The sequence below is a fragment of the Primulina eburnea genome, chromosome 7 (genome assembly GCF_022965805.1).
Source record: "Primulina eburnea isolate SZY01 chromosome 7, ASM2296580v1, whole genome shotgun sequence".
Classification (NCBI taxonomy): Eukaryota; Viridiplantae; Streptophyta; class Magnoliopsida; order Lamiales; family Gesneriaceae; genus Primulina; species Primulina eburnea.
The window spans coordinates 3443024-3465894 of NC_133107.1; the positions used below are offsets into that span (position 1 = coordinate 3443024).

At 33.2% G+C, this 22871-nt stretch overlaps 2 protein-coding genes, 1 long non-coding RNA gene and 1 pseudogene across 3 annotated transcripts; 2 read left to right on the forward strand and 2 right to left on the reverse strand.

The window, feature by feature from the left end:
* Positions 1-257: 257 nt before the first annotated feature.
* On the forward strand, positions 258-10681 carry LOC140836681 (twinkle homolog protein, chloroplastic/mitochondrial). The gene is made up of 21 exons (XM_073202374.1): positions 258-667; positions 1265-1401; positions 2105-2160; positions 2263-2320; positions 2398-2511; positions 3501-3584; positions 3822-3902; positions 4093-4158; positions 4301-4417; positions 4812-4859; positions 4944-5029; positions 5119-5179; positions 7418-7600; positions 7782-7913; positions 8273-8334; positions 8629-8712; positions 9565-9696; positions 9872-9968; positions 10046-10180; positions 10263-10330; positions 10422-10681. The coding sequence occupies exons 1-21, from the start codon at positions 409-411 to the stop codon at positions 10468-10470; spliced, it is 2109 nt and encodes a 702-aa protein (XP_073058475.1). The 5' UTR covers positions 258-408; the 3' UTR covers positions 10471-10681.
* LOC140836682 (uncharacterized) lies at positions 5638-6717 on the reverse strand. Its single transcript, XR_012119166.1, has 2 exons — positions 6026-6717; positions 5638-5948 (listed from the first exon to the last, which is right to left on the reverse strand). It is a non-coding gene; the product is annotated as an uncharacterized lncRNA (long non-coding RNA).
* A 526-nt stretch (positions 10682-11207) lies between the features above and the next one.
* On the reverse strand, positions 11208-14036 carry LOC140837375 (uncharacterized; annotated as a pseudogene).
* A 5430-nt stretch (positions 14037-19466) lies between these two features.
* LOC140836683 (berberine bridge enzyme-like 21) lies at positions 19467-21311 on the forward strand. Its single transcript, XM_073202375.1, has one exon. The coding sequence runs from the start codon at positions 19499-19501 to the stop codon at positions 21140-21142; it is 1644 nt and encodes a 547-aa protein (XP_073058476.1). The 5' UTR covers positions 19467-19498; the 3' UTR covers positions 21143-21311.
* Positions 21312-22871: the final 1560 nt, after the last annotated feature.

The window sequence follows — 22871 nt, forward strand, 5'->3', positions numbered from 1 at the left end:
ACCGTAAATTTATACTTTCACTTGAAATTATTGTAATAAGAAAATTGCCAAAAAGAAATTGAGAATGACGTATTTTTTTAAAAAATAATACAAATTATGGATTTTTTAAATTGAAATGTTAGAAAATAAAGAGATAATAGAAAGATAAACTAAATTAAAATAAAATATACAGTTTTTTGGAGTTATCAATAAAAAAAAATAGTTATTTTTTGTGAGAAATTGATTTTAATTAATAATAATCCTTAGCCATTAGTCCGAAGACATTATTCCTTGAGTCGTCCGCAGGAGGAATTACGGAAGCCCTCCTTGTCTGCTGCTGCTTTCTCCCATGAAAGTTAAAACCATCCTTGTTCTCTATTTTCTCTGCTCTGTAGTAAATAAGGACGAGTTGTGAAAACCACAAGAATTATGCTTCTTTCGCCTCGGCGTAAACTATTCTTGACCCTTAACTCAAATATTTTCATGGGCTCCAAACACCTGTACCTGCTCAAGTGCACCGTCAATCCTCCCCAGTCTTCCGGTTCCTCTTCCTCGCAAGCACTCTTTTTTCAAAGCCGTAGGGAACTTCTGTGTTCTGCTTTTTCGCCTAAACCCATTTCTCCTATTTATCACAGAGCCTCTGGTTATAGTTATACGCCTCATGCCGCGCTGCCTATTCCCAGACCGAGTAATGTTTCTTTTTCCTATCTCCCTTTGATTTCCTTTTTTTTACTGTTGTCTTTTCGTGATAATTTATTTTTTCCATCTTGGTTTCTTGATAGTGTTTTTTACATTTATCCTTGTTTCTTTCTTCTCATTCTTGAAATTATAGCTCTTGAGGTACATGAAATTTTATGATTACGTGATGTTTCTTTCTTTCTTTGGTTTCGTGATTTGGGATTGGGGTGTTATCCCGTCTTTTGGTCTCTAATGTGAAAATAGTGGAGACTGTAAATATATTTACATCAAGATTTAGCACTGCTGGTTGCATAGTTGCATAATTCATATCTAGATGGTTGCTATGCGTTCCCGGAGAAGTACATAATTTCGTTGATGTTATTTATCTGGTGGGCCTGGATGGTTTCACTGTTCGACATATGCCTGAATAGTTCATTTACTGATTTGATAGCTTATGGATGCATGATTATTGATTGGAACTGGATGTATTGGCCATGATAATGTTTTGGCTGTCTTTCACATGACAGGAATCAATACAACATTTTTAACTATATAGTTAAAAAAACACGTACCAAGTTTTATTGTATTTATCTTGCAATGATTCTAGTTTCTAGCGTCGATTTGGAGACTCTGGACGTAGCAGATCCGGGACAGCTAACAACGTTGAGGCAGAAGTTGCTTGAGATTGGAATTGATGGCAATGCTTGTATGCCTGGGCAATACAATGGTTTGATTTGTCCACATGTATGTGTTTTTTTTAATGCTTAGAAGTTTGATATTTTCAATTCATTTTGCTGTTATGCAGAGATGGTACTTAACATTTCGATTCAGTTTTCTACGGAAAATGTGGATTACTGTCGTAGTTATTTAGGGTGCAAGACATTGTGTCGATTGCTGCCTGCTTCAAGTATGAAATGTGCATTGAAAAGTAAAAAATACTCCATTTCAGATTGTGACTTTGTTGTTTGTGAACCATATTTCTAAAATGAGTTGAGAACTTACCGGTACCATCTGACAGTAATAGAGCTCGTGATTATATTTAATCCTGGGTGCTGCTGGAACTTGACAATCTCTTTTTATTCTGAATAGAGTGTCCTCCGTCTCTAACAAATAAAAAGAAATGCTGATTGTTCACAATATTTATGTAAAAATAGGAAGGAATTCATGAATGTATTCCATTCTAACATTAGTTAGTTGCACTGTTAGAGGCTTAGAGCTAACTGCATGTATAATTTTTCAGAGATTTTCTTCCTGCATTGATTAGACTAATAATAAGACTTTGCCTTGAAAATTTCTGTTGCAAGATTCATCAATGTATTTCTTATAAAAAATGTGATAAACTAGAAGACGACAAACTTTCTTAAAGTGGGATTTATTGTTTTATGCATCCTTTTTTCTTCAATTTTTTATGCACGACATTGAGTTCCTGTAAATGTTGACTTTGTAGTGCAAAGGTGGCGTTTCAAGTGAGAAGAGCTTGTCTGTTCATATCACAAAGGATGGGTATTTTTTCTTATTGTATCCATGCTCCTTTGTTTTATATGTTTTTTCCTACATGGTTTTTGTTTCAACAGCAGTATAGTGACTAATACCTGTATGTGATAGAGGTGCAGCAATGTGGACCTGCTTCCGGGCTAAATGTGGTTGGAGAGGCACTACTCGCGTAAGATGTTAAATGAGGCTTGTCAAACATTTTTGTTATTCCATTCTCATCTATTCTTGTTTTTATTGTGGTTTCAGGCCTTTGCAGATGTGAGATCAACTTTTACAAGGATGAATAGAGTCGTCACAGTAAAGCAACCAATTAGAGCGATCACAGAGGGGAGTTTGCAGTTGGAACCTTTATGCAATGAGGTAGTTGTTGAACCAGCTAATCGTCAATATTTTTGGCTGGTGGTTCTTCTTTTAGCCGAGAATACCTTTTCTTATCGACGACGACCTTGGAAGATCTACTTGTTGGGGAATGAAATATAATTCTGGTACTACCTGTACTGGTTTGGAATATGGATTTGATGTAGATTGGTCAGATTTGTTTCGAGTCTGTTTTTCTTACTTTTATTACTATTTTCTTATTTGGAGACACCAACGTGGCTACGGATGAATCAGCCTGATTGTGAGTCAATTTGGGTATACAAGTCATGGTTTAAGAAAACACCTTATTAATTTGGATTTTTTAGCTGTTTTTTAAGGTAGAAGCAATTCTAATGTTTAGAAATAGCAAAAAGGATTTATTTTATTTTATTTTTAAGGAGAAGTTGAAATAGAAATCACATTTTCTTGTTTCTGGAAAAGTGTTTTCTTGAGCACTTTTTTGTAACAGTTACTCCACCCAAACGTCATTTTTTTGGTAAAAAGAAAAAAAAAGAACAGCTGCATGGTCTGACCGTTTCTTTACCCAAACACATTCTATATCGTGTCTTCGTTTTTTACCTTTAAACAAACACCAAAAATAAGCTATAAATTGTGTAGATGGTTTGAAAATAGTTAGCATTTTTAACATTTTCACCTTTTGATTTTCCCTTTACTTAAATAATACAAGTTTGAAGCTTTCTGAACCCATTTTTAGTTTCCTGTTAGGAGGATAAGGTGGTAATGATGGAAGTCTATTTGTAGTTGTTTATCCATTTTGGTGCAAGTTCAATTTTTAATGCCACATTACTGGCTGGCAAGCAATGTATCTAGTAAATGAGGATGAACATGTGAGGACTAATCTTTTCTTATTTAAGGTGAAATAAGTTGTTTGTTCACTTCTTGAATCTAATTGGTTCTCTTGAAGTATCGAACTATGGTCTTGTGTCAACAAAGATATGGAACTCTGTAATTCTAGCTCAACTCTATTCCAGTTGGTTGCATATTTTGCCGAGCGCATGATATCCAGAGAAACTTTGCAGAGAAATGCTGTCATGCAGAAAAGAACCGGTGATCAGGTAGTCAAAATTAAAAGTTTCAGCATCTTACAAGTTTTATCTGTTTGTTTTTATAATCATGACAGTCTTTATATGATAAATGTTACAGTATTGCTACAGAATTCACCTTCCTACCTATAGCCCAAAACACCAATTTTTTTTACTCTTACAACGTGTAAAGACTATCCCAATTAGCTTGTGTGAATGTTGTAGCTTTCGATTTACTTCATTTGACTTTCTGATTATTATATTTGACAGATTGCCATTGCATTTACTTATCGAAGAAATGGAGAGCTTGTTAGCTGCAAGTATCGGGATATCACCAAAAAGTTTTGGCAGGTATTTTCAATAAAATGATTTATGGGCTGGTTTTAGTTCTCTATCCTCATACCCGAAAGATTAAACTTTCCAAGTATCAATATTGATGTGTTTCCAGTGGTTTCTAAGTTATAATTGTGGACGCATTTTTTGGTATGCATGACATAATCCGTTGCTTTTGAACTGTATTTCTCTGTTTTTGGTGGTACAGGAAGCCAATACGGAAAAGATATTTTATGGATTGGATGATATAAAGGAAGCAAGTGATATCATAATTGTAATCCCTTCTGACTGCTGGATTGTTTAGTTTCATTGTGTCACTTACTCTAATTTACCTATATATGTGTGTATGAGTCCATGCGTGTGTGTATATGTATAAATATATAATTGATCAACTATCTTCTTATATTTTGTTAAAGGTCGAGGGTGAAATAGATAAGCTTGCAATGGAAGAAGCTGGCTTCAAAAATTGTGTGAGTGTTCCTGATGGTGCTCCTCCAAAAGTATCGGATAAGGCATTACCTTCCGAAGAAGAGGTACTTATCCAGCTTTACTTTTTAAAGTAACCATCTTGTGGCAAAATTTGTTTTCCAAGAGCAATGAACCAAAATATGACAAAATATTTAAGTTTTGTGATGGCTTTTTGTTTGACATCTATGGATGATTTTTCACTCAATTTCTCGAGTCAAACATTTTCTATACCTTCACCTCTTAGAAAGTTGCAGTGAACTCTAATTCTGTCTTCCATTGACATAATGCCTGATCTTATCCAATAATAAATGTTATATGTCAACTAGAGCTACATCATAACAAGAATTTGGTTAGAAGGATAAGGCAGAGATTCATCATGGGGTGATAAAATCACTTGTTATTCTGATGAAAGTTGTACTTAATGTGGCTAACTCTCAGTTACACTTTTTTTGAAGCTAGGACACAAAATATCAATATCTGTGGAACTGCAGAGAATATACTGAAAAGGTTCCTCAATTGCATTTCCATCATTATACTCGGATTGCAGGTGTGGATGGTCGACTTTGAGAATTTTGTCTTGATGATTTATAGGGATCTCGAATAATACTTGCTACTGATGCGGACGCACCTGGTCAGGCCTTGGCTGAGGAACTTGCTAGGCGCTTGGGAAGAGAAAAGTTTGTCTTAACTGTGTTGTCTATTAATCACGACTATTATACTCTGCGAAACATAGTTCTTGAAACAGGTTGTTTTACTGGTTAATTAGGTGTTGGAGGGTCAAATGGCCGAAGAAGAATGATACTGAAAGTTTTAAAGATGCAAATGAGGTTTGGTATCCAAGTTTGGACTTCCTGCATTGCATTTCATACCTACCCTTCCTTATCCTGAATATAGTTATTCTTGAAATTTTACCTCCTATCACTCTTGATGCATGCTTCTGTTGGGCATTTTGTTTTTCAGTTGCAATTGTTAAAAGAACATGTTCATTTGTACGGAAAGGAATCAATGTTGTCATGCATAATAGTAGCAAATAATGTGATTGGATTAAACTTTTAGGGCTTGCATGGTTTTGTTTTGGGAGAATTATTAATACAAATGCTAAATCATGTTGGAAATTGTTTGATAAAATTATTTCAATATTTTAGAATAGTGTATTCTGGGTTAGAATATAATATAATATAATATTTTTGGAAATGAAGAAAAGTTTAGTTAAAATAACGACGATTATATTAGGAGATGGAAAGAGGGAACTGTGTTCTGGAAAATAAAAATTCTGACAAGTGGACATTGTTCTATAAAAGTAAATTAAACCTTAAACTTTGGAATAGAGAGTGCATTCTTTAATAAGATAACTCATTACATTTGGATAATATCCTACTAAGAATCCTGAGCTGGAAGCAATAATGAAGTGGCCTAAGAGATGTGCGTGTCATGCATTATCGCATGCTTGATCCAAAGAACTATTTGGTGCTACAAAGTATAAATGTTAGAGAAGATGATAAAAAAAAAAGACAGTCAGAATATAGTTGTCAAGGGCGCAAGGCGCATTGAGGTGCACAGGGGCCATGGAGCCTGAGGCGCAAGGCGAGGCCGCACCTTAACAAAGCAAGACACACATTTTTAAATTTTTAAAAAATTATATTTATGTTAGAATGCGCAAGGCGAGGCCACACCTTAACAAAGCAAGACACACATTTTTACATTTTTAAAAAATTATATTTATGTTAGAATATATATATATATATTAAAATATGAGATAATTAAATAATAATGTCATTTAAAACAAAAAACAATTAATAAGTTCATAGTAATTTGTAACATGATTAAAATTATTCAATTATCCATATCAAGTTCATCTTCTTTCATCGAATCATCAGAGTCCCCAAAATTTTCGGACTTGTATTCTTCTTGTTCTTCATAATTTTCTTGATCAACATCAATTTCTTCTTCTTCATCCAAAATATATGGACTCGGTCTTTTTTTGGTTGTTTTAGATGTAGATATCCTCACCTCGTTCTTTTGTTCAACGCTCTTTTCTTCTGATTCCAGCATTGGAACTTTCTTCTGATTCCAGCATTGGAGCGTTAGGTTGCTAAGGTTTGGGTTTTTTGTTTTAAACAAATAATTAAAAAAATTCACTAAGGAAGCATGCCTGAGTGAACTTCCAAGGCCTGGGCTCGCCTTAGTGAATCGCTGCTCCTGGGATGACCCAAGATGCAGGGTCATCGCCTGGTGGGGGGAGAGTCGCTTGCCTTTGACAACTATGAGTCAGAAGCGAAAAGAACGCACCTTTTTACAAAGAAACCAAAATTTACTTATAGCATATTTAGTGGGCAAAGCTCTAAACATCACATTTTGGAATATGTCTTAGTTGAAAAAGGAAATCATGTCAGGTAAAAGCTGCCTTCTTCATAACTAGATTTTTCCTAAGGAAAAAAAGAAGAAAAGAAAATGCGGAGAGTAAGTCATTCCTTCTTCATGTCTTATTACCTTCTTGATATGCTACCAATTGTTGCAAATGTTTGCTTTATGCCTTAGATCTGCTGATTTTGTGTCTATCAACTATGCCTTTAGTTGCTGTAAAAAACTTACATCGGCAAGATTTCAGGGGGCGTATTTTCTGAACTACTTTTTGGGTTCTATTACTGATACCTTAATTAGCTTATCTGAATGAAAATTATGTTTGTGTTTGGAGTTTGTGATGGGATTGAGCTTTGTAGTTTTTTAGATTTCTGAACTGTGTTAGCACGTTCAGGTTTATGCAGCTCACCTTCTGTTAAAATATACAACTGGAGTTTGGAATCAATCTTCTGTTCAATTAATGAAATTACAAGTTGAATCTGAACTCATTGTTCTCTGTGCTTCAGACGCTAATTTCAAACTCACTGAATCATTTCAGTATCTGCTGGATAATTTTTTTGTTGTTCTAATGGAGATTTTGAAAAGTTTCACGTTTAAAAATGTTTACACGAAATTGTTTGTTAATTTTTCCTATATGGTACCTCCTTTGCTATTTTGCACTTTCTGGTATTTCCTTTGACTATGATATACGTTTGTAAATGTAGGTGCTTATGTATATGGGTCCTGATGCCTTGAGAGAAGTCATTGAAAATGCGGAGCTTTATCCAATTAAAGGCTTGTTCAATTTCAAAGATTACTTTGATGAGATTGATGACTATTATCACCAAACACTTGGTTTCGAGCTTGGTGTTTCAACTGGATGGAGGGCTCTGAATGAATTATATAATGTAAGTATGAGAATGATTTGGAATGTATGCTACATCTGTGGAGCAGATTGAATTTTCATACATTTGGGGTATAAATAACTCATTTTCTTCTTGTGCTTGTTACTCTACTCAGTTGAAATGGATGTCTGGATTTATCTCTACATTCTTGTACTTCAAATTTATAACTATCTATCTGAAACAGGTTGTGCCTGGAGAATTGACAATTGTCACGGGAGTTCCTAATTCAGGCAAGAGCGAGTGGATTGATGCCCTATTATGCAATCTTAATCACAGTGTTGGTTGGAAATTTGCATTATGCTCCATGGAAAATAAGGTAATCTGTTGAGACTTCACATTTTTTATTATTTGGCTGGTCACAGTAAAATTATAAGGGAGTCAATTATTAGATAAATGCTGAAAAAGGAGATGTGATAGACACCTGTTAGAGCAAAAGTAGTAGATGAAGTTATCTTTTGTATAGTAACAATGTACGGCTTAAATTTGTTTGTATGAAGGTTCCTATAGTGATTAAATAGGTGAACTGTTATATGTGACCTGTTGGTACTTGACAATGTTATCTGATGTGCTGACAAACTTGATAGATGTGACGTCTCTCTTGTTTATTTTTCCCATTTTCGAGACTGACAGCTTTTTTATATTAATATATTCTTTACTTTTTTTGGGGTTTTCCAGGTTCGTGAGCATGCTAGAAAACTTTTGGAGAAACATATCCAGAAGCCTTTCTTTGATGTTAGGTATGTTTGAGATGGTCCGCTGTATATGAGTGGCACATATTGGTATGGTTGGATTGTAATGAATCAATTGAGTATTTTTCTTTTGATTAGAGTTGTTTGTACCTCAGTTCCAAATTATTATCTCGGAGATTCTCAATTTCCATAAATTACACTGGGAAAACATTGTCCCTCTCCCTCTGTTGCTATCAATTTTCTGACTTTCCTTTTATTTGACGTGCTTAATCTAGCTTTTCACCCATAATTTGTTAGTTTCTTGATCACTTATGTTCGGAATCCTTTGTTGCTACTGAACAGGTATGGAAAATCTGTTGAAAGGATAAGCATCGAGGAGTTGGAGCAAGGGAAGAAATGGCTCAGCGAATCATTTTCTTTAATAAGGTGACTCTGTTACAGGCCTGACAGCCTGGACCAAGATTGTGAATGCTTAGTAGAAAGATCTAGAAACAGGAGAGAGAGGGAGAGAGATGGTCAACACGGAAAAAGAATACAAGGGGAGGGAAATTAGTTGAGAGGGGTATGCATATTTTTCATAGCAGTTTGTTTTTGGTGGCTAGCGTGAGCTAGGGGGCAAGTAGGGATAAGTAGTTTTCCTCTTGTCATTACCGTGTTTACAGTGTATTTCCTTTTGAATTGAATATATCATTTACTTATTCTTCAGTTCAGATTTATTTGTGTGTGTGTGTGTTCAAGAATTGTGGTTGCAACAGACTCCATCTTGCCCAGGGATACATAAGTTCTTGGCTTAGTACTCGTGCGTTATGGATTGAATAACAATGGCTTATTTATATTCCTTCTTATGGAATGTGGTTGTTGTCTATATTGCATTTCAACTGCATAATGGTTCTTTCGTGGTTAAATAACTGGGACACATGTTAGATCTTTGGATTGACATTGTCATTAAGTTTGATATAGTATTTGTCATTTTGTATGTTAAATTATTTAATCAAGTCCTGGCGTACACTAAAAATTTAAATCAGATAGGCTCATGTGAGTTTATGTCGGTTGTCTTGTGAAATGAAGCTTCATATTTTCGGGAAGCTTATATTCATCATATGTGCTCGTGGTGAATTGTTTGGTTCCCCTCTTACTTTTGATATAAGTAAAATGCAATGAAGGGCTGATATGAGCTTATACACGTGCATTTTCTTATGAAACTGGTGAGATAGTAGTTTTGTGCTGTATACGAGGGTTCCTTGTATCTTTCAATGAGCTGAAAATATTATGAAACAGGTGTGAGAATGATTGCCTACCAAGCATAAATTGGGTTCTCGAGCTTGCGAGAATAGCAGTTCTACGTCATGGTGTTAATGGGCTTGTAATTGATCCATATAATGAGCTCGATCATCAGCGTCCTCCTAACCAGTAAGCCTTTGTCATCTCTTTTCCACCTCCGCTTTCCAATTACATCCAAATTATAGCCTTCACATTTGCATGCTTTTAATCAAGGTTTTATGGTTCTGTCTTCCACTTCAATTGATTTTAGCCTCCAACCTTTTACAACATTGTTTTATATTCTGTGTTAATTATTACATGACAGGACTGAAACAGAATATGTTAGTCAGATGCTGACGAAAGTCAAACGATTTGCTCAGCATCACTCATGCCATGTTTGGTTTGTAGCACATCCAAGACAGGTTTGCAGTTGTAGCCTTCGTATTTTCTCCACTCCTAGATTATCTTATAAAATAACCATCAAGCCTATTTTTCTTAGTTGCATAATTGGATTGGCGGTCCTCCAAATATGTACGACATCAGTGGAAGTGCACACTTCATAAATAAATGTGATAATGGGATTGTTATTCACCGTAACAGGGATCCAGATGCCGGTCCTCTCGATACAGTCCAGGTATTTGATTTTTCCCATCATACTATCAATCTAAAGATAACAGGATCCAAAATTTTCTATTGATTGATCTATATATGTACAGGTTTGTGTGCGGAAAGTGCGTAACAAAGTGATAGGAACAATAGGGGAAGCCTTCTTGTGTTATAACAGGTACGAGCATGTGATATTTGTGAATCGGGGATTTGGGTTGGGTTCGGAAGAGAATCTCAGTTTGCTAATGATTTCTATAAAATCTGGATAGGGTTACCGGCGAATACATGGATGTTGATGCAGCATCCGAAAAAAGATGATCAAGACATTATTTGTTGCGTAGTAGCCAGCCTCCATGTGCGTTAGTGTTATTGGCATGTCAAGAAATTGGAAATTAATGTTATATTGAATTTATTAGCATTTTTAGCATCCGTCAAATGATGCAAATTTTGTTCTGGTTAAAGGTAAGTACAACATATTTGGTTGATGTTTTCTTGATTCATCATTTATACCATATTCACTTGGTCAAAACTCACTACTTGAGCCCTTTTTCATTAAGGTATCCCTTCCCTGCTTCTGGTTTTATCAAAGAAACAAGTTGTTTATCCAATTTTGTATTTTCTGTGATCGGCCATAACGTTTTATTCATTAATTTGTTGCCCCTCTTTTTCTTTTTTTTAATCCAAATGCATGGTTTTACTGCATCTGTAGCATTTATTTGATACAAGGAGATGTACGCGACCATCCACGCAAATTTGAGGGACCCGGGTTTTTTACAAGCGACAGCAGTGAGATGCGTTGAAGAGATCAGTAAAGATAAGATCGTTAGCCGTAGCATGTTGAATATAAATTTTTTTATATATATAATAGTGTAGATATATTTATAGTATTTAACGGACGGCTTGCTTTCATTTTTCTTGAAGATTTTGGCTTTCTATCCTTGATCTTGACCGTGGGCATATAAATATGGCCATCATTTGGTGGATAACTTAACCACTACGTATATTTCAAAATATCTTATCATAAAAATGTCATGAAGAACAATAGCAATATGACATCTCGTATTTCGACTACAATTTGGATCATAAAGTGGATTATATGATTGATAATCTTACAATAATTAAAATGAAATTACGAACTGCACGAGGGACAAACCATAATCTCCTTGATAAAGTTACTCTGTACAATTCCTTTGGATAAAGGCTCGAGTCTCTTCTGAGGTCAGACTAATTTGAGAAATTTCCCACCTCATTCTCCTTTTCCTCTTCGCTCATGATTTTGGCACGTCCTTTTATTGAAGGAATTTTTAACTCTCCTTTTGGATGACTGAAGCTTCACTCCACTTCTCCTCTCATTCCTAAGCAACCTAACATGGAAACGATTCACATCTGAGTAACAAGTGGACGAACCTTTTGGGTTGCTTTTCACAAGATCAACATCTCCATTGTTCACCTGAACCATTACAAATGAAAACGAGTATACAACTGGTCCATGCCCAGGTCCACAGAACTATTCCCACATTTTGGCCATCAATAGAAGGGTAACTTGAAAAAGGACACAAATGTAAGCCCAAAACGGTAGGATTACCAATTGCAGAAGGGCAGAAAACGTTCTAGCAACATCATGCTTCTCTTGACCCCTGACTACATCTCCAAAAGACAAGTTTTTAATTGATCTTGTTCCACAGAGAGCTTATCTAGAATTCTTTCACCGTACTTTGTGAATATCAAATGGTGGCCGTGCATCCTGGCAGAAATGGTTGCTGTTAGTCACTAAATTATGTGAAACCTAAAGCCATTGTAAACCATGATATACGCACATGCTTTTCCAAGTTCTTTTCGTCTTTGTTTCCATGTAGAAACCCGGCTAGCCACTTCAGTTTGTCTCTCACTCTCAGGAGGCTAGCTAGAAGAGCATCCTACAAGTACAGGTTTCGACAAGCATGTATCAGATCACAAAGTTTCAACAGGTAGCAGCAGTAGATAGTGCAGCGGCTTTCTTGTTGAAATCGTTCCCACCAACTTATCTCATAATGGGGAATTACAATGTCTCCCGCAACACACATTGCTGAAGCACTTAACAGTCACATCAAAATATAAAATTTTCTTCATTGAACCTACAAGTATTTGATTGTCTCACGTTTTAGATAATTCTGGACTAAATAAGCAGCCTCAAAAATCGTGAACATAGATATCATCTAAAAAACAAGTCATCTTCAAGTCATTTTGCAGGATGGAAGGTTTTTTCCTTTATGGATTGAATGATTTCTTGCACTATAAGAAATGACATAGCAGATATCATAAATGTTAATTTTTTCCTTTAAAAGTACAGTAATTGGTGCACACCACTATTATACATTCTGTGAATATACTACAGAACAGTTTGAGTTAGGTGTACAAGAAAGCAGTAGCCACGGGCATCACAAGTTTTGAACTCGTGATCTTGTAAGCATTTCCATGTTCAAAATAAAAATAAAAAATTCCATCCTTTATGCTGTCATGCATCGATATTACATGTCCAGTTGGAGAAGACAAAATGAACAAATGATTCCAGCAGTTGAAAATATATAATTCGAAGTAATATATCAGTGCCTGTGTATAGGACTGATATCCTATATTACCGGAAATGTAACGACTCATAATCAGCACAAAGCCCAAATCATAAAGATCCAATTCCTTCACATACTACGAAAATCGACGAGAATAATGCTCCAACAACAAGTGCAACTGCTTAGAAGAATTTTGTATTTTCTCAATATGAACAAAGTCGCCTACTTCATACAAAATAGATGAGATATGACGAACAAGTTCTTTGTGCTTGGCCATTTACATCGGCTTGGGACAGATAATAACACTTGAGCAAAACAAAAAAATCGACGACTGAAAACTGAAGACCAATTTCCCATTTTCGGTACTCGCCTCAGAACTCAAAATCTCAGGTACGGCGCCGCAGAAAGCTATCCACACATAGATGCTGAATGATAAATTTCTCAGTGGTTCACAGGCTTGCAAACCCTCGGTCCCCGTACAAAAATATGTGATATTTATCCATGACAAGTTTAGAAACACAAGCCAGATTTTCTTAGTAATATAAACCTCCGCCTTTCACATTTCAAAAACAAAAGCCAACAAAAAGCAAACTCCAATAAGCTGTAAGAGTAAAGCATGAATTTAAGAAACCTAAAAAGTGGAGAGTTAAACCTTGTTTGGGAAATAAACTCCAACGCATGCACAACCAGGGAATAAAAATACTCCACCTTCCTACCATAAACCTGAGCCGATCCCTGAAGCACCAAAGCAGCTACAAATTCCAGGCAACAACAGCAAAATAAGCTCCGAAATAGCTTCGAATTTTAAAAAAAAAACGAAAAAAATTGTTAAATTGAAGTACATAGACTTACCTTCAGCAAAATTAACAGTAATTAGGGAATCATTTTTGCCCAAAATCTCACCAGAGCAGATTTTCAGCAAATATTCTTCCAAATTATTTGCTAAATCCACGCTCCAATTAGATTCTAGATCTCGAAGAGGCTGTACTGTTTGGAGAAACTTCGCAGATGAAGATTCAGGATTGTCAAATTCATTATTGGTACAAAGATTAATTACTTCCATCAATCCAGGTTTCTTCACGTAGGTGGAAGATGGTGTGTGCGAGGGAGTCGGAGGGGGAGCGACTGGGATGAAAATTTGCGTGGCTTTTTTTCCCGCCCAGATGGAAAGCTCGAGTGCAAGAAGTACTGGGCCTCACGGAGTAGCCCATTAATAGTTTTTTTTTTTTGGTTCAGTATATCTCCACCATGGTTTTCATTATGGGCCAGGCCCAGTAATATAGTAATTTTTTTTTCAAATATTAATAGAACATAGAAACACGGGATGGTTTTGACGTGTACATGTAGGGTGAACCAAATCCTGGTTGAATTTGATTTTTTGACTTCTTAGATTCATTAATATTAGATATATCAGTGAAAAGAAGTGTGACTCCATGAACAAGCTTGTTCTCGATTGAGATTAATGTTATCTTGGTGAATTGGGTGAGTAAGGTCGGGACAATCCACCGGATCTTATAAGAGTTGATTTGAAGGAAAATGTGTATGCTTCTCCTCATTTCCGAGTTTCATCTATTGTCGATTCTGTTTAGGAGGCTAAGAATCATTTAGTTGTATCGAGTTTGAGATTTGGATTTTTTAAATGAAATGTGGTATATTAAATCTGTGAGGAAAAAAATATTTTCTTAGGTTTTTGTGTATTAATGAATAATTATTACGATTTATTACCATCTTTATATTATTTTTATTTGCACTATCTCATTAAAAATAAAAGATTATGCATTCAATAACCACATAATCAAATCGTCTCAACTCAAAATATAATTTTCGTATTTAAATTATTGAATGTGAATCGAGTTTAGATATATTTTTTTAAAATATTAAATATTTTCAATGAAAAAAATATACTATTTTTATTATTTTTTTAATTTTTATTAAAAAATTCATTGGTAAAATCTATCATATTAAAAAAATCCTATCAAGGTTTATTCTTATACAAAATTCACCTCTAATTATGAGTCATGTTCACATTGATTCTTATCTTAAGACGCTGTTGGTTTTTTAAAAATTTGTTCGGAATAAAATAGTGTGAAGTTTGGCACTCTACCTTCTTCTAAGGCCATCTCCAACCAATAAATCTATTTTGATGCAGTTTCTGCACCAAAATAGTGCAGTTTCTGCACCAAATATAACATTCATCTCCAACCCATTTACTTCAAATCTTACACTAAAAAGTATATTCCTAGAATATTCTTTTTGTTTACTATTTATTTGTAAATTTAACAATATAATTATAATTAATGTTAATATTAGTATTATAATTATAATTTTATTTTTATTAATAGTTAAATTTATTTATTTGATTCTTATATATATTAACTCTAATATTTATAATACGAATTAATACAAATGCTTCATTATTAAAATTGACATAATTTTAATACATATAATTTATTTTTAGAAATTAATATGAATCCAAATTCAAACATCTGAACAATTATATTACTTCCACAAATAATCAATTAAAGCATTTCGTAGTGCATAGTGAATATACGAATTAATACAAATGCTTCATTATAAAAAGTGAAATGTATTATTATATTAATTTTTTGCATTTGTATTTAATTATATTATTTATAAATCATTAAATCAAATTATTCCTTAATTATTAATAATTAACATAAATAAATATTTAAAAATCAATAATTATTATTCTTTTTATTATTATTAAATATTTATTTATATAAATAATAAAATATATATTGTACTATTATTTAAATAATCTTGATATTTTTTTTAATATAAATAGTTATAAAAAAACAAAAAATATATATAACCCTTGCGCCAAATTGGCGCAAGGGCCTTCCTCTGCGCCAAATTTGGTGCAGAGGAAGGGGGCTGAGCTATTTTAGCAAAATAGCGCAGCCCCCGTTGGAGTGCAAAACCCTGCACCAAAATGGTGTTTTGCATCATTTTGGTGCAAGGTTGGAGATGCTCGTTTTAAATTTTTAAAAAAATAGGGAATTTTTTTTTTTTAAAAAATAATTGTATGTCGAATATAATAAATTATTTATTACAATTTCTTTGTGAGCAAATATGAAAGAAATATTTTTAAAAATGTTTAATAATTAATTATTTTGGTAAAAAAATTAGCCCCCAAAAACAAAAGAATAGCTCTTTACCTGACAATATACGGAATGTTTTTAATATTATAAAATGTGCTGAGAGATTTCTATCTAACATACATACAACATCTACATAAACGATATTTGAACTCAATATTTCGTGGATATCTGAGTCTCGTCATTATCACTAGACCAAGATTTTCCGTGTTTTGTGCGTGCGCTTTATCGTCTATAGATGAAGCTAATTACTAACTTATATACTCACAATGATATTTTTAGGTTTCTCCCCCAACAAATTTAGGTAACTATCAAATGAATGGCGAAAGTCCACTATTCTAGATGGCTCAAGTATACGTTGTATGCGGGGTGATACATTGTTACCAAAACCATATGTTTTCGAAGACGAAGTCAAATTTCATATACAAATCATTGCACATTTAGAAAATCGTGCCAAATTTTTCCTCTGATTGCGCAAATTCAAATTTTAACAATTTTAAAATGGTTGACTTACCTAACTTTTCCACTACCTTGTTGATTCGGGTAAAGTAGACTCTACCCCTGCGGACACTGTCCGCAGGGTAGATCTAACGGCTCGGAAAAATCCGAGCCAATTTTTTTTTTTTTTTAATAAATGGTGGTGGGCCCGGATCGCTCATGTGGAGTGATCCGGGCCGTTCCCTTCCCGTGCAGGCACTGCCTGCACGGACAGGGTGAAATAATCCGTTGATTCGTAGGATATCAGAATTCATACAAGTTAAGTGGTTTTAATTTTTAATTAATACTAATTTAAATTAGTACTGACCGTTTGTTTGTTTGTTTTTTTTTTTGTCAAATATGTTAAATTGAATGGGATAATATAGTAAATACAAAAATTAGGTGAAAAACACCAAAAAAAGGAGAAACCTTAAAAAAAATTAAGCAAGGAAGAAAAACATACCACCTTATCAAAGGTTGTCCCGACTTTAATAGAGATAGAGATAGAGATAGAGATAGAACTTGGAATCAAATTTTTTTTTTCATAATGAACCTACATGAAAAAATATAGGTAAGAAATATGTATAGAAAATATTACATATATGATAAACAATTATTGATAACCATCAATAATAATACATAAAAAATATATATAACATGCATAAATTATTTACAGATTCATTCTTAAAGTTTATAATCTAATAATAATCAATCTAATAAATGTATGGTACCGATGTGGATGCACGAGTTTTTCATATAACTACGTATTAACAAATTTTGAACACAATTCCATAAATTTGCAGTGTAAAATCCGAGCAAAACATTTAAAAAGAATTTTTTAGAAATCGATAGAACATGTGTCGCATCTACCAAAGTTGTACATGTATTCGATGAGATGAAAATTTAAAAATTTCATCTTCTTGCGACAAATAATAGTAAAGTTCAATTAATAAATAATAAACACAATAAACTACACATACATACATCATAAACAATATATTGTATTACGCGTCGCATTTATATCATAATGAACACAATACAAATTAAGTAATTGATAAAATGACTACAAATTTTTTTATCAATTACTACAAATTTTTTAGATTGTATCATTTCAATGTGATTTGCTTTTCTTCATGTTTTGTATATTTACATTATGCAAATTCATTAGTTTGGCTAACGAATTTTTGGTGTCCAATACATGTATTTCAAAGCCAATACATATCTAATAGATTGCAAAATTTATATTTACAAGTTTTGGTATAATGATTAAATAACGAAATAATGTCGATATTACACAATTTAATACAATCGAGAGAGAGCAGGTCAGAGGGCAGGCTTCGTTAAAAGTAATATATATAATATTTTAATTTTGCTGACTAAGTCAGATACCGTAAAATTTCTACATGTAAGACAAAACTTTAAAGTCAACGAGGAATTCGACAATATTAAGATATTATTCAAATAATCCTTAAGTCCGATGATGAGGTTTACACTTCGCATTCATCCATAATTAATTCTGTTCAACTTGTCTCCTCGGTTGTAATTATAAAACATGTTATTCGTTAGACAATTTCACGAGTTTATATATATTATCATATGTTTATTTTTTATATATTAATTTTATGAAATAGATATTTTATCTGATTTATAAAAAAATATTATTTTATTTTAGATATTAAATGAGTCGACCATCTTAGTCTTCAGTGATAAGAATACAACATTAGATATTATTATATTAAATTAAGGCAAACAAATGAATAGTCCAAATGTCAGAATCAGAGCATCAGACTATTCAATTCATAATTTATTGTATATTTCTAACTTTTTTTAATCATAAATTAATTTTTTTTGCATTAAAATGCATGAGTTTATATGAGATGATATTGGGGGAAAAAATTTGAATAATTTAGTAATATGTAAATAAAAACATTATAGCTATTACTGTTATTATTATTATTATTATTATTATTATTATTATTCCTTGTAATTTTATTAAAAAAAACTAACTACAATTTATTCCCGGAAATTTAAAATCAGCAAAGGAAATTAGTCTCAATAATTTGGAGAAAATTGTAATTTTTGTTTTGTACGTTTGTCTTAAACGTTTTTTTGTCCTTTATATGTTAATTAGTAATTTGTTTTTGAAATGTTAAGTTGATTTAATATTACACAAGTTATCGTCACAGAGAAAAAATATTAAAAATATAAGATAAAAAATGGGAGAAAAACAAATATACGTAATAAATATGTGATTTTCTTACAAGTACGAGTTCAATGAGTATATATTGTTGAGATAAGAGGTTAAAAAATCTCCATTTAGACAATATTTTTTCAATGATATTTATAGTATATAAATAGTTAAATATATTCCAATTCAACTTTTTATATTAAAATCTACAAAAATATCCTCAATGTTACTTGAAAAGTTAAAAAATCTACATATAGACAATATTTTTTAAATGATATTTATAGTATATAAATAGTTATATATATTCCAGTTCAACTCTTTATATTAAAATCTACAAAAATATCCTAAATGTTAATTGATAACAATAAATCTTCATTATATATTAAGAATAAATATATTTTTTATATGTACGCTTCCATATATTTTATCCGTAACTAAAAGAGTCTAATTATATACGTAATATACAAAAAAAATATATAATTCCAGAATTCTACAAAATTATTATAAAAATATCATTGGTTAGAAATATTGTTCATAGTATATTAAAAAAACAATTGACTAAAAATTTCTTCAACAATTTATAATAAATTGTTTGATATTTTAAAAATAAATATTTTTGTTAAATATTTCATCTCAAATAAAAGACATAGTAAATTATAAACTATAAAGAAATATTAAAAACCATGTGCATAAAAATATATCGAAATTGAGTAATAGTCAGAATGTTATATATTGTGGATATATAACAAAAAATTGTCAAATGGTAGTTTTTCCTATCTATATTATAATTTTTACTCAAAATGGAATGTAATTAAAATGTAAACTACGTAAACAAATGATAAGATTTTGTTATTATCTGGTGAGATTTTGTATAAATGTATTAATATGTTAAAAATATATTTTATATCAATAATATTAAATACACATGTACGTGTTTGGTTTGACTGGTCTCGGATTAAGATCTTTCAAACCTCAAATCTGTATATATTTAACTCCCCAATTCTATTAACTTCCCAATGGATCACAAAGGCATTCGTTCCTCGACTACAATGGGGAAAAGTAGTCCATATCTCTTCCTTGTCCTCTTCATGTTTCTCAATTATGCTGCATTTTCAACTGCAGATTCTGTTTATGATTCGTTCGTTCAGTGCTTCTCGAAAAACAAAATCCCAAATTCCGAGATCTCCAAGATAATATACAGCCCCACTAATCCATCGTTCACAAATATTCTTGAAGATTATGTCAGGAACCGCCGCTTTAATGTGTCAACCACCCCAAAGCCGAACATAATCGTCACTCCTACGACCCAATTACATGTCAGCGCCGCCGTTTTGTGCTCCAAGAAACTGGGCATCCAACTCAAGATCCGGAGTGGCGGCCATGATTACGAGGGTATTTCGTACGTGTCGACTAAGAATACTTTTGTGATCCTCGACATGTTCAATTTCAGGACGATTGATGTCAACATCAAGGATGAAACCGCGTGGGTTCAATCCGGTGCGCAGCTTGGGGAATTGTATTACAGAATCTGGCAAAAGAGCAAAGTCCACGCTTTTCCTGCCGGAGTTTGTCCGACGGTCGGCGCAGGAGGACACATCAGTGGCGCAGGATACGGAAACATGCTGCGGAAATACGGCCTTACAGTTGATCACATGATCGACGCACAAATAGTCGATGCTAATGGCAGAGTTCTAGACAGAGCATCCATGGGGGAGGATCTTTTCTGGGCAATTCGCGGTGGTGGAGGCGCCAGTTTTGGAGTAATCTTGGCGTACAAGATTAAACTAGTTCCTGTTCCGCCGGTTGTCACCGTTTTCAGGGTGGAAAGATTCCAGAACGATACTGCAATAGACACTGTTTTTCAATACCAACAAATTGTAGAAAAGATGGACAACGATCTATTCATCAGAGTGCTGTTACAGCCAATTACCAGGAACAAAGTTAGAAGCGTTCGAGCAACGTTCATCGGTTTGTTCTTGGGAAATTCAGCCCGATTAGTATCAATCACGGATTCTCAATTCCCTGTATTGAGGTTGAAACAATCCGATTGTAAGGAAATGTCCTGGATCGATTCAGTCCTGTACTGGGCCAATTTCGACAACACAACTGCCCCCAGTGCGTTACTCAGCAGAGTCCCTGACTCGGTCAATTTCCTGAAACGCAAATCAGATTATGTGAAAACCCCGATTTCCAAATCCGGGCTCGAATCACTATTCAAGAAAATGGTAGACATCGGGAAAGTCGGCCTGGTTTTCAACTCATACGGCGGAAGAATGAGCGAAATCTCTGAATCAGAAACACCTTTTCCACACAGAGCAGGAAACCTCTTCAAAATCCAGTATTCCGTGAATTGGGAAGAAGAAGGTGAGGAGGCAGACAAGAAATACATCGATCAAAGTAGGCAACTGTACAGTTTCATGAAGCCATTTGTATCCAACAATCCCCGAGAAGCTTACCTGAACTACAGAGACTTGGACATCGGCACCACCGACAACGGTAAAAACAGCTATAGCCAGGGAAAAGTATACGGGAAGAAATATTTCAAGAAAAACTTCGACAGATTGGTGAAAATCAAGACTCAGGTGGACCCAGACAACGTTTTCAGGAACGAACAGAGCATACCGACGCTGCCCGTTGGAGGAAGAAAGTCAAAAGGCTGAGTGGGTTCGTTGCATTTTCGTTGATTGATCGTTATTTTTGTAGACTTTTGGGATCTGTCTCAGCCTTTTGGCTTGGACTTTGATTATTGCAAAATTTATTTAGACTTATTTTCACATGAAGACAACGCTATGTCGCACTCAAGTAAATCTATCTATCTATTTTTTTTCCTACCTGCGCACGCGCTTTGTTCAATATTTGTAAAGAAGAAATAAATAAGTATTTTATTTATTGCATGTGACACAATATAATATATTTAAAGTCTAATTTATCAAATGTTGATAAAAATCTGATTATTACATAAATTTTATTAATAAATAAGATATAAAAAATAAGTGATGTAAATTGAAAATCTAATTCTTAAATGACCCAATAAATTTTTTTCATATTAAAATGGATTTTAATTCTCATTTTTTATTCAACCAAACACAGTGTTATCACAGAATAATTGTTGTTTTTTTGTTTAATTTTTTTTTTATTCAACATTTAACACGTGGCTCATATAACGTATGTATATGTTGTCTGAGTTCTGCCAGCCGATCTTTCCCTCCTATTCCCCTCGATTGCCTCCATTCTACTAAACCACAACGTGAAGTTGGAACAAATCAAACCGAACAAGAACCATGTCTGATTACAAAAAAACAAAGAGAGATCAAAGAATCACCGGATTTCCCAGACAGTAGGAAAGAAAACCCAGAAGGAAAGGCAAAAGAAAATCCGAGAAAATGAGAGAATTCCTCCACATACAAGGCGTGTAATGTGGGTGTTGGTTATCGTTTTTCTGGTACCTAAACGCTGCGAAAGTTTTAAAATTTTATTTTGACAATCAAAATATTTGGATACTCATATAATTTAAATTAAATAAACATACATATGATGTTTAGTAATATACTTTTAGTGAACAATTTTCACTTGGCTCCAACTATACTCGTATAAGCTGACGTAACTCTTGTTGTAAATCTCTACGAACTTTCTTCAAAATCCTTTTTTTGATCTTCGAATCAAGTTCATGATTAGAACGAAGGATTCCTCTTCTAAATTGCTACTAGAAATTTAGAAGAAGTTTTGCGTAGAAATTAATTAAAACGAGAAGCGGCTCAAAACTCTTAAAATTATTCAAGGTGTTGGCCGAAAATTTTGCAAGAGATGAGAGGTGCAATTTTCGAAAATATGCAATGATATGGAGACTAGGGTTTGTGCCTTTTTACTTAATTATCAAACCATGACCTAATTTCTATAAAATAGATTTATGTTCCATAATTAACACTAACGAGCTTGATCAATTAATTGGATCGGTACAACTAGTTTAATCAATTAATTTAAATTTATTAAGAACTTTAATTATTTAATATGTTTGATTTGTACTCCTACAAGCCCATAAATATATATCTTATTATATATTTAATTTAATATATAATAAACTCAACTTTTAAGTTTAATAAATTATATTCTCAAATTTAATAAATTCTCAACTTTTGACTGCTTGCTAGGTTGTTCATTTTTTTTTTCTATTTTACTCATTTGGTTTTGATTACCCCTTATCATCTGATTTTTCTTTTGTAAGATCTAATGTCGCTTTTAGTGGATTTATCTCACGTTCGTTTTGATTTCATTTCCACCCCATGCCTGGTTTTGCATATTTTTTTCCTTATTGGGGTTGCTGTTCTTTTCTTGCTCTAATTTTTCTGAACATTGCAATCATATTTTTTTTGTTGGTTTGTATTCATAATT